Here is a 13,219-nt window from a genome sequence, read left to right as displayed (position 1 = left end):
TATTTAGGCAAAGGGCAATTCCATGTCTTCTAGTCTGCATTATCTAGCTCAAAATAATCGAACTATAGAGTCTGCAGCTGTTAAAGGCTGCTGCCCCTCAACTTTTCTTTTTTTCTTATAGAATTTAATGTTTATTTATTTTTGAGAGAGAGAGAGAGAGAGAGAGAGACAGAACGTGAGTGGGGGAGAAGAAGAGAGAGGGAGGCACAGAATCTGAAGCAGGCTCCAGGCTCTGAGCTGTCAGCACAGAGCCTGACACAGGGCTTGAACCTGTGAACCACAAGATCATGACCTGAGCTAAAGTTGGACGTGTAACCAACCAAGCCACCCAGCCACACCTCAACTTTTCTTAATAAATATAAATTATCTTGGAGAAAGAATCAACTAAAATGTTTTTTTCTTGGTTTTGTTTTGTTGTTTGTTTTTATAGTTTTAGAGAAAGAATGAACGAGCAGGGCAGAGGGAGAAAGAGAGAATCCTAAGCAGGTTCCACACTCAGCACAGAGCCTGAGGCAGGGCTCAATCCCATGAAACTGGGATCATGACCCGAGCTGAAACCAAGAGTTGGATGCTCAACCAACTGAATCACTCAGGCGCCCTTGAAATGGCTTTAAATATATTGTATACAGGGGCACCTGGGTGGCACAGTTGGTTAAGCATCCAACTTCGGCTCAGGTCATGATCTCACAGTTCATGAGTTCAAGCCCCGCATTGGGCTCTGTGCTCATAGCTCAGAGCCTGGAGCCTGCTTCAGATTCTGTGTCTCCCTCTCTCTCTGTCCCATCCCCACTCATGCTCTGTCTCTCTCTGTCTTAAAAATAAATAAAACATTAAAAAAAAAATTTTTTTTAACATATTGTATACAAAACTCTCTCACCATGGCCTGGCTGCTGTGTAGCTCACCAGATTCACCTATTACTCTATTCCTCACTCCCTATGTTTAGCCAGGCTCCTACTTTCTCAAATGCCACTCTCTCAATTCTAAGCCTTTATACAAGCCATTCTCTCCCCACTTCACTTGCCCGCTTCATCCTTTAGTTCTCAGCTCAGGCATCACTTCCCCAGAGAAGACTTCCCTGGCCATACCCTTTCATGACATCTTGTTTTTCCTTTTGTGTAACACTCATCCACTAAACCACAAGCACCAGAGGGAAAAGACCATGTCTATCTTATTCACAGCCATATCCACATCATCTTGTAAAGCACCTGCAAAGACTTATTAAACTGTACTAAAGTTTTCATCACTAAATTTAAGCTAAATATTTGTAATTTTCAGTAAATTGGGCTAGGAAATAATTCAAGTTTTCTGAAGTAAATACCTGTCTTTTAACCTTTCCTCCCCTCTCTGTGTTCTCACACTTTCTTTTACTTCTTCCAAAAGTTAACTACTGGTTTCATTTGGTCTGGAAGAAAATGTCAGATTCGTTGTAGGACTATTTTGATAATATTGGGACTTTATTCTCTTTTGTAAAATTACTCTCAAATTATAAATATATGTCATAATTATCCTATAATTATAATATTGGTAGATCATCCATTCAATAAGTATTTATTACGAACCTATTAAATACATACTAACTGCATAATATATGAAGTTATTGGTATCTACTTACTAATCAGGACATCATAGCCCTGTACCTCCCCTGTTTTTTAAAAATATAGTACAGGGGCACCTGGGTGGTTCAGTTGGTTAAGCATCTGACTTTGGCTCATGTCACGATCTTGTGGTTTGTCATTTGGAGCCCCAAGTCGGGCTCTGCGCCAACAGCTCAGAGCCTGGAGCCTGCTTCAGAATCTGTCTCCCTCTCTCTGCCCCTCCCCTGTTCGTGCTCTGTCTCTCTCTCAAAAATAAATAAACATTAATAAAAATTAAAAATACAGAACAGTAGATCCTTTCTCTCAATGATGAAAGAACACACCAGCAATGACCTTTTTTTTTTTAATTTTTTTTTTAAGTTTGTTCATTTTTTTTTTTAATTTTTTTTTCAACGTTTATTTATTTTTGGGACAGAGAGAGACAGAGCATGAATGGGGGAGGGGCAGAGAGAGAGGGAGACACAGAACCGGAAACAGGCTCCAGGCTCCGAGCCATCAGCCCAGAGCCTGACGCGGGGCTTGAACTCACGGACCGCGAGATCGTGACCTGGCTGAAGTCGGACACTCAACCGACTGTGCCACCCAGGCGCCCCTGTTCATTTCTTTTTGAGAGAGAGCAAGCAGGGTAGGGGCAGAGAGAGAGGGGGGGGGGGGGAGAGAGAATCCCAAGCAGGTTCCACGCTGTCAGCACAGAGCCCAATGTGGGGCTCAAACCCATGAACCACAAGATCATGACCTGAGCTGAAATCAAGAGTTGGACGCTTAACCGACTGAGCCACCCAGGTGCCCCAGCAATGATCTTTTCTTTAAGATGTTTGTTCTAGAGGGAAAATCTGAGAAATAAGAAGAGGCAAATAAGTGTACTGTGTTTTGGAGAGGCAGGCATAAATACATCTTTAACAACAATATAAGATTAAAACAAATTTTTTGACAAGCAGTCTCCTCACCTTAGAGGTTGCATTATCCCAAACGGCTAATCCGAAGTAGTCCTCTTCCAAAAGATTGAGGTGCTCACACACTCGTTTAAGCAAATCCTGTCCCTTAGCATGTTTCTGCAAAGACATATATATTATGAGGTTTCCTCTTATTCTTGTATTTATCACCAAATAAAATAAAATGTCACTTTACCGTTTCCTCTTTTACCCTTGGTTACCACTACTTTCAGATGGTTATAAAGCATAAGTAGAACAATGGTGGGTTATAAAAATCTTGTTTCTTAATTTGTCAGCTTAAATATGCAACACACTTAGTGGCCTGGAACTAGTGCTAGAATTCAAAGCAATATTTTACCTTCCTTTCATCAACCATTCCCTACCTCCAACCCAAACATCACATTCTTTATTTTTGGTGTAGTATTTCCTCAAGCTTGCTATGGTCTGCTGTCATCACGACCACCTAAATTCACTGAATCTGCTGTCGACGTTGACAATTAATAATGGCTATGCTATGGAAATCATTAGGCTTTCTACCATTCTCAGACCAAATGTCCCAAGAGAATAGGTTGCTGAAAAACACACAAAGTCTAAAATTCTAGATACCCTACAGACATTACCTGTTGCAGTGGCTTTTTCAGGTGTGCTACAAATCATTTTCTCAATGTTTCTTTACGTAGGAAATCATACCACTGCCAAATTTGGGTACTAATACTCCTATTTAGCCTAACTTAGAGGCTAAGATGTACAGTCAAAAAGTCCTGGCTCCTCCATTTACAAGCTAAACAACCTGGATTAATTCTATTAATATTTCTGAACATTAGCTTTCTCATATGTAAAATGGTAAGAATATTTATACCTATAATGTCTATTTACTGGAATTGTTGAAAAAAATCAAACATGCTAACAATTGCTGAGAAATGTATTTTTAAAAATACTTCAAAAAAATTAGAATATTTTTTGACACACATACACATGTCCTTCTCTCAATGAGCAGAGTTGCTTTTAATGACTGTTAGTAATTTACATAGATATTCATTCATTTTCAGACTTAACCCATCTATATTACATCATTTTCTTCATTTTTTTCCCTCTTATGTTTTCATTCCAAATGACAGAAATGATTAGGGAATTCTTCATGTATAGGCCCTACTCCTTTATTTATAATTCCAAAATCCAAAAGCTCTAAAAAGTAAAATTTTAGGCCTTTTTCTTCCCCAGGGGGAGGGTGTCCAAAGTTCATTTGAAGGCAAATTCTGTCCTGAACTGTTATGAGGCTATTTATGATCTTTATTTACCCATCTTAGAATGAATCTTGGTACTGCCACACACCCTAGTGGGTGTGTTATGAAATATGCAGCATAAGTAAATACTGTCTTTCTAAAGTCCAAAATACTCTGAATTCTGAAACACATCTGCCCCCAAATGTTTCAGATATAAAGGACCCATATCTGGACCTTAGTCTGAATGGGAAGAATGAGTGTGGAATAGCTTTCCCCATCTCTCAACTAGCTAACGATGAGAAGCAGAAAGAGCAGACCATAGGTCTCTAGTTACCAAGTGTAGTGACTATTTTCAAAGTACAGTAGTGTATTTTTCTAGATTTCTTTTTTAAAACTTGGAAAAGGAATGTTTATTAATAGAGTATAATATTTTAGACTATTAGAGCTTTGATATATTTGCATACAGATAATTCAATTCAGACATATTTATTACATACCTAAGATACAAGTATATGTGAATTATATGTCTTATCAATAAAGGCTATTATTAGTAATATTCATAACAACTGCTTTATATCAAGCGTATAACTGATAATTACTGCTCTAGTTAAAAAAAAGTTACTAGATTTTTAAGGATTTTAATTTGTCTTGAAGGAGCAAAAGAGTAACCACATAATTGACATTTTCATTAAATCCCAACTCAATTACTTATTCTTTCAGAAAATAATAGAGTATTTTAAAAAATGGCATTACTTGATTTAAATTTCTTATATCCTATTTCATGGGGCTCAAGAAATACATTGAATAAACCAAAGCTTATTAAGGTTTAGATCTGGGACAGCAGAAATGAACACATAGCAATTTTTTGACAAATACAGTTATGGGGATAACTAGGCCTAATATCAGAAATTGAGGTTACCTGGAAAATCTAATCATGCTAGGTCACTCTATAAATAACAAACCAATTGCTTTTAAAGAAAATTGTTTTGGATTCTAAAAGTAACACGTGCTTAATTCACAAGATTTGACAGATACAGAAAAAAACTGGAGAAGAAAATAAGACTCGCTCATAATCCTTCCACACCTCCACTTCCAGAAAATTACTATTAAAATTTCAGTCCATAAAAATAGTCACTGACACTACTTACTCAACCCTACAGGAAACAATCTGTAAGAGTTCTGACTACGGAAATTAAAATGCACTCACCTCCACAACACATTCGTAAACTGTGTCATCCAACAAAGAAACCTTGCAATGCATGTTTCTGTGTTTTCTGATTGATTTCTGGGAAGTTTTTAATTCTCTTTCTGCTTTTGATTCAGGACTTTCTTCTTTCACTTCTATTTTACAGCACTCTTCAAGTCCTCCTCCTTCTTTAGTTTCAAAATCTGGGTCTTCTCTGTGTTCTTCCTGGGCAGGCTACATATCCGTGACATCAAGTCAGTAATAAAAACATTTCACAAAATATGCTCTATACAGTTTTACCTATAATGATGCTACCAATAAATGCACTGAAGAAGAAAAAAATGTTAAGACAAATTTAAGTGATATTAAGATTAAATAATTATTTATCTATAAAAGATATTATAATCTCCTACAAGATCTACACACTATGCTATCTTCAAAACTTCTCAGGTAGAATCCTATCTTTCAAATCAATACATGAAGGTTTCTGACAAACTAGAGGACATCAATCTATTGCGCTCAGCATATGCATTCTTCCTGGCTATGCCATTATGTATTATTAAAGTTTATTAAAACCTTACCATCTCTGCCCCATGCTCCTCAATTTTATTTATTTTTTTAATGTTTACTTTTGTTTATTTTGAGAGACAGCAAGAGCACCACCCAAGTGGGGGAGGGGCAGAGAGAGAATCCCAAGCAAGCTCTGCACTGTCTGCACTATCAGTGCAGAACCTGACATGGGGCTCAGTCTCACCAACCATGAGATCATGACCTGAACCGAAATCAAGAGTCAGATACTTAACTGACTGCGCCACCCAGATGCCCTATAGGCTCATCAATTTTACTTTATTTTTTTAAAAATTTTTTTAAGTTTTATTTATTTATTTTTGAGAGAGAGACAGAGAGAGTGAGTGGGGGAGGGCCAGAGAGAAAGGGAGAGAGACAGAATCCCAAGCAGGCTCTGCGCTGTCAGCACAGAGCCCGATGCAGGGCTCGAACTCACACATCGTGAGATCATGACCTGAGCCAAAACCAAGAGTTGGACTCTTAACCAACTGAGCCACCCAGGCACCCCAACTTTTTTTTTTTAATTTTTTAACGTTTGTTTATTTTTGAAAGATAGAGATAGAGAATGAGTGGGGGAGGGGCAGAGAAAGAGGGAGACACAGAATCTGAAGCGGGCTCCAGGCTCTGAGTTGTTAGCATAGAGCCTGATGTGGGGTTCAACTCACGAACCACCGTGAGATCGTGACCTGAGCCGAATTTGGATGTTTAACCAACTGAGCCACCCAGTTGCCCCTAAGCTCCTCAATTTTCGCAAGGTAGCCTTATGAATTGCAAAATGAGATGTGATTTATCACATATTCTAAATCTTATGAATGGCTCACAGGGATTCCTGGGACCAATTTTAGAGCATAAAGCAACGTTATAAACTGTAATACCAGTTAACTTCTTTCTACCACTTACCAATCATGCTAATTGTGAAGAAGACTCTAAGAAGCAAGGGACAAATTGAAAACCTAGGGTTATCATGAAGTCATCCCAAAGTTACACAGGTAAGTGAAATAACATTTTGGCACATACTTTCTTAATTCCAACATAATAAAACTGCTGAAAGGTTCTTAACTATTCTTAACTAAATCTCGCTGATTCTTTTCTTTCAGAAGAATCCATGATTGACATTTAGGAAAAAGTATTTAATTATTTGGCTTCTGCATTAGATATTGGAGGTGGTCTAAAAGGCTCTTTCCCATCCTTCATGACCCTTTTAAATGCGACCTCTTCAGAGAGGCCTTCAATTGGCAATCATATCTATCCTATCCCCCACTCTGCTATTCATGTCAGTACCCCGTATATTGCCTTTATAACATTTATTATAATAAATGTTTTATATTCACTCATTTTTTTGTCTCTTCCATTAGACTAGAAAGTCATCAAGAATAAGGATTACGTTTTATAACAACAACAACAACGCTACATACATAACAATTAAAATGGACCAGTTATGGGGTGCCTGGGTGGCTCAGTCGGTTGGGCGTCCGACTTCAGCTCAGGTCATGATCTCATGGTATGTGGGTTCGGGCCCCGCATCAGGCTCTATGCTGACAGCTCTAAGCCTGGAGCCTGCTTCGGATTCTGTGTCTCCCTTTCTCTCTGCCCCTCCCCTGCTCACACTCTGTCTCTCTCTCTCAAAAATAAATAATAAACATTAAAAAAAATTTTTTTTAATGGACCAGTTACTATTCTAAAAGCTTTACTTATATGAACCTGCTTTATCCTCATAATAACCCTGTGGGGAGAGGACTATTTGACAGCTAAGAAACAAAGGCCAGAACCATAGCAACATTTTTCTAGATGTCTCCTGAGGCAAAGGAAACAAAAGCAAAAATAAACTACTGGGACTATGGTAGGATCCCCTCCTTAAGGAAAGAAAAAAAACCTCAAGGCAACCTGGCTATAAGTGACAACATCCCTCAGGACCTTGTAACATGAGACCACTTAATTAGACTGCATGCTTGTGTGTTACCATATATGGGAGACAAAGAAGTAAAAAAATATATAAAAAACTGCCACATGGCATTCGGGGTACAAACCCAACTGAGCCATGCTGGTACGAATAAAGTTGCTTCCTGGAAAGAAAAACCTCAGTGTTACAACTCTCTGTGTGAGAATCCTGCTACAGGAATACATCAAAATAAAAACATTCTTCACAGCAAAGGAAACAACCAACAAAACTAAAAGATAACCTACTGAATGGGAGAAGATATTTGCAAATGATATATCCGATAAAAGGTTAGTATCCAAGATGTATTTTAAAACTTACATAATACAAAAAAACACATATAATCTAATTTAAAAATGAGTAGAAGACATGAACAGACATTTCTCCAAAGAATACATACAGATGGCCAACAGACACATGAAAAGATGCTCAACATCACTCATCATCAGGGAAATGCAAATCAAAACCACAATGAAATTTCACCCCACACCTATCAGAATGGCTAAAAACACAGGCGCCTGGCTGGCTCAGTCAGTGGAGCATGTGACTCTTAATCTTGGAGTCATGAGCTCCAGCCCCACATTGGTGTAGAGATTACTTACAAATAAAATCTTTAAAATCAAAAACACAAGAAGCAAGTGTTGACGAGGATGTGGAGAAAAAGGAACCCTCGTGCAGTGTTGGTAGAAAAGCAAATTGGTGCAGCCACTGTGGAAAACAGTATGGAGACTCCTCAAAAAGTTAAAAATAGAACTACACTACAATCCAGTAATTGCACTACTGGGTATTTACCCAAAGAACACAAAGACACTAATTTGAAAAGATACATGTACCCCTATGTTTACTGCAGCATTATTTAAAATAGCCAAATTATGAAAGCAGCCCAAGTATCCATCAATAGATGAATAGATAATATTATTCAGCCATAAAAAAGAACGAAACCCTGCTATTTGCAACAATATGGATAGATCTAGAGAATACAATGCTATACAAAATAAGCCAGTCAGAGCAAAACAAATACCATATGATTTCACTCATACATAGAATTTAAGAAACAAAATAAACAAAGAGGAAAAAAAGAGAGAGACAAACCTAAAAACCAGACTCTTAACTATAGAGAACAAAGAGATGGTTGAGGGAGGAAAGGGGAAAATAATAGGTGAAGAGGATTAAGGGCACACTTATCTTGATGAGCACTAAGTAATATACAGAATTGCTAAATCACTATATTGTACACCTGGAACTAATATAACACTACATGTTAACTACACTGGAATTAAAATAAAATTTTAAAAAAGAAATTAAGTTTATGATATGAAAAAAATAAAAATGAAAATAACCTAACTGCAAGAAAAAAAAATTAGATGAAGGAGATCAAGAACACTTATCATAATGAGCACTGAGTAATGTACAGAATTGTCAATTCACTATATTGTACATCTAAAACTGATATAACACTGTACTTAACTATACTGGGATTAAAATAAAGAAAGAAAGAAAGAAAAAAAGAAAGAAAGAAAGAAAGAAAGAAAGAAAGAAAGAAAGAAAAGAAAGAAAGAAAGAAAGAAAGAAAGAAAGAAAAACTGTAGCCCGAGAAGCTAAAGTAACTTGCTTAGGATCATTCAGTTAATAAGTGACCAGTCTGGCTCCAGATTTTATGATCTTAAACCTATGTCATATCATAGTTTTCATTTACCAATGATATCCAGCTTAAGGCCTGGCACATATAGTAGGTTTTCAATAAATATTTGGGGGGGTTTGTAGTACTTTTTTTTTAAGTTTATTTTTATTCATTTTGAGAGAAAAATAGAGAGCAAGTATGGGAGGGGCAGAGAGAGAAGAAGACAGAATCCCAAGCAGGGTCAGCTCTGTGAGCACAGAGCCTGATGCAGGACTCAAACTCACGAACCATGAGATCATGACCTGAGCTGAAATCAAGAGTTGGATGCTGAACAGACTGAGCTGCTCAGGCACCCCTAAATAAAAATTTGTTTAGTGAATAAACATTAAAAACTTACATATGGCTTCCAAAAAACCCAAGGTATCCTAGACGAAGACTAGGTTTTTAAAAAACCTGGATAGAAAAGGACCACTCAAATGAAACTCTACCACATATATAGAAATATGGTTAAGCAAATAAACTTTTGCCCACAAGGTTCTGATCTAGAAGGTTTTGATTATAAATACTAGCTTCTAAAAAGCCCAAAATAGTTTTCTCCTTTAATCAATATCTCCTTGAAATTTATTAACAGTACTAATATATTTTCTTTTTCTTTATATATAAACACCTGCATACAATTTATCACAATTCTGATTTAATAAAGTTTCAATGAATGAGACTTTAGTTAAATCTAAAATTAACTTTGTCCGTCATCTGTTTTAACTTCAGTACAAATGCTATGATCTTTAGATAAAATAGACTAGCCTTCATTCAAATGCTAACTAAAACAAAATATGGATTTTTCCCCACATAAAAAGCAGAGGAGAAAAAAGCAGTTAAAAACCTCTTCAAAGTATAAGGCTTCCTGGAAGATAATGTATCTAACTCCTTTGGTATTTCTAAAAGTAAATTAAATTAATAATATTAAGATATGTAGGGTTTCTTTGCCTTTTCTGTTCATATTTATTAACTGAGTAATAATAATAAACATTTAATGGGTGCCAGACAATGTCTTAAGAGCCTTCTGTGTTTATCTCGTTTAATCCTCATAATAGCCAGAGGTGGTGAATGTTATCCCCATTGCACAGAGGAGGAAACTGATTAAGCAAATGTGCCACTCGGCTATGATTTCTTAGACTGATTCTATAGCCTGCATTCTTAACTTACACTATATAGTAAATCTTCTTTTCAACCTTGTTGCACTAACAGCAAGTACGTAATTACAACTTTATCCTAAATTTTACTCTTAGCACTTTTAATATACAAGTAATATTTTTAGAAATACATATATATTTTTTTAATGTTTATTTTATTTTTGAGAGAGAGACAGACAGAGCACGAGCGGGGGAGGGGCAGAGAGAGAAGGAGACACAGAATCCAAAGCAGGCTCCAGGCTCTGAGCTGTCAGCACAGAGCCTGACGCGGGGCTCGATCTCACAGACCGCGAGATCATGACCTGAGCCGAAGTCGGACGCTCAACCGACTGAGCCACCCAGGCGCCCCTAGAAATACATATATTTTTTAAAAAAATCTAATAAAATTGTTTATCCCAAACCTGAGTCCTATAATAAAAACATAGGATTTATACTTTTAACAATGCAAATAGTGCTCACATACTTCAGAAATAAAAGTAGTGGTTTTTTTGATGTTTATTCATTTTTGAGAGACAGAGTGCAAGATGGCGAGGGGCAGAGAGAGAGGGAGACACAGAATCCAAAGCATGCTCCAGGCTCTGAGCTGTCAGCACAGAGCCCGACGAGGGGCTCAAACCCACGAACCGTGAGATCATAACCTGAGCCGAAGTCTGCTGCCCAACCGACTGAACCACCCAGGTGCCCCTAAAATAGCTTTTAATGTGTAGTTAGTAAGGCTAAAAGCAAATGGGATTCCTACACAATAGTTTGCATTATGGTACTAATACTTTCTAATATTTTTGGATACCAGACAAAAAAATAAACAAATTCACAACTCATGTTTAGTACATTCTATATATGTACTTGTTAAATTTTAATGTGCATTGAATCACCTAGCAATCTTGTTAAAATACAGATTCTGATTCAGCAAGTCTGGAATGGAGTCTGAGACTGTGCATTTCTAACAAGCTCCCAGATGTTGCCAATGCTGCTGGTCCAATAGCCACTCTTTGAGTAGCAACTGTGACACAATTAAGTTCCCAAACTACTGTATATTACAAAGGTGATATAAACAGCTAGCCTTCCTTATCTATAACTTACACACTGGTAACATAATCTAGTTGGAGAAAACAATAAAAATAAGGCAGGCATGGCTCAAACCTAGCACATACCTCTGGATGGCTTGAATCTATTACATTGCTTTTTTGAGGGAGGATTTTCATAGAAGGACCATATTTGTAAATAAACTGTCCCATTCCTAATAATTCCAACAAAATGAACTCTAAACCACCTCACTTTTTCCCCCCTCTCATTAAAAAATCTTGGACTTGTTCTATTATTACAGCCAAATGATATATAGGCTAAATAAACTCATCTAATAAATACTTTTCTTTCATTTTGTTTTGACTTATAAAATGTAAATATAAAAGTACAGAGTATATCTTTTAAAAAGACAAGTTTTCAGGGGCGCCTGGGTGGCTCAGTCAGTTAAGCATCTGACTTCGGCCCAGGTCATGATCTCATGGTTCGTGAGTTCGGGGCCCCGCGTCAGGCTCTGTGCTGACAGCTCAGAGCCTGGAGCCTGCTTCAGATTCTGTGTCTCCCTCTCTCTCTGCCCCTCCCTAGCTCATGCTCGCTCTCTCTCTCTCGCTCTCTCTGTCAAAAATAAATAAACTTCAAAAAAAAATTTAAAAAGACAAGTTTCCATTGACTATAACAATTTCCTTACAACAGAAATTCCAAAGTTTCATGTTAAACTCATTACTATCAATGCCTAGGTCAACTGGTCAGTAAGAAATAAAACCAAATGTTTTTAAGTGAAAAACAAAGTATATAAATGATCTTCATTACACACCTCTCACACATTTTCACATCCTTACCTGTGTTTCTGCACTGCTTAATGAATGAAGATCCAAGGATGGGTCTGTTTTGAGTTCAGGTTCAGGAGCTGCAATTGGGGCCTTTAAAATGATCTCTTCATCAAGGCCGGTTCCAAATTCTATCTCCTTCTGACCTCCTTCACATTTCTCTTTAGCTGACTCTACTTCTTTGCCTTCTTCCTCAGACACCTGAGACTTAGGCCTTTTGAGAAACGAGGAGAACAGCCGTGATAAGCCCCTGTTTTCTGATGTCCGTTCCTTGTTCTTGGTTAAGTCTTCATGTGTAGGAGTATCTCCATTAGATGTTTTCAGCTTCTGTTCACACTGATTATCTCCTTCAGCTGCCTCTTGAGAAGGCTCCTCCAGCTGAGTTTCTTGTTGGCCGGAATTTGTGGCTCCCTCACCTTCTTCCTTCTGTTGTTGGTGCTGTGAATTTTCAGCCTCAGCCACTAAACTCTTCTCTGTTGTCATAATGTTGCTATTAAAAAGACAGAAAAGGGGAACTCTTATAATCAAAACAGATTACTGTAGGCAAAACCCTAAATCATGTCAAGTGTGCCAAAATTAATATATTTAGATATTTAATCACCCACAGACAGTACTCCAGTCCATTAAGCATTAGACTTTGCATTAAAGTACAAAAAAATACCTTACCTATACATCCTGAATAAATTATTAATGCTGTGACTTGCTAAATATATGCACATGGAGAAACTACCTTGCCCCTGAGGCCACCTCAGAGAAATGCATATTTTTAATTCAATGCTCAGAACTGTATATAGCTAATACCATTTTATCCTTCCTAAAAAAGGATCTTATTTGTATACTATGCTTATTTGTATACCATCAATCTAATAAAAGTGCAAAGTTTACAGGAATTATCCTTTCCAAAATTCTCTACACCCCAATAAACGGTGAGATTAAAAAGTCCCCAACTCTTTATTGTTCTTTTTCTATGTATTTCTTAGAATGCATTGACTTCTCTAATAAGAACAGCAAATGCTGAATTCTGATCAATTATTAGACTTGACAACAGCAATGACAAGTATATGATTAAAATAATCACCAAAAAAAAAAAAATCCTTAAATTTTCATGTTACATTACT

At 37.1% G+C, this 13,219-nt stretch overlaps 1 protein-coding gene across 16 annotated transcripts in view; it reads right to left on the bottom strand.

The window, feature by feature from the left end:
* Positions 1-13,219, bottom strand: part of EPB41 (erythrocyte membrane protein band 4.1) — a 200,956-nt gene that overhangs the window by 103,924 nt on the left and 83,813 nt on the right. For 14 of the 16 annotated variants that reach the window (XM_030327998.1, XM_030327991.1, XM_030327988.1 and 11 more), the window contains 3 exons: positions 12,114-12,591; positions 4,959-5,171; positions 2,544-2,648 (listed from right to left, as the gene is read on the bottom strand). In XM_030327998.1, the coding sequence (XP_030183858.1) occupies positions 2,544-2,648; positions 4,959-5,171; positions 12,114-12,591 (796 nt within the window). The remainder of the gene's footprint in view (positions 1-2,543; positions 2,649-4,958; positions 5,172-12,113; positions 12,592-13,219) is intronic. The other 2 variants (XM_030327999.1, XM_032594237.1) reach the window with 1 other exon arrangement.

This window comes from Lynx canadensis, chromosome C1, assembly GCF_007474595.2.
Source record: "Lynx canadensis isolate LIC74 chromosome C1, mLynCan4.pri.v2, whole genome shotgun sequence".
Taxonomy (NCBI): Eukaryota; Metazoa; Chordata; class Mammalia; order Carnivora; family Felidae; genus Lynx; species Lynx canadensis.
The sequence above is the reverse complement of the archived record's forward strand: the minus strand, read 5'-3'. Positions and strand labels throughout refer to the sequence as shown.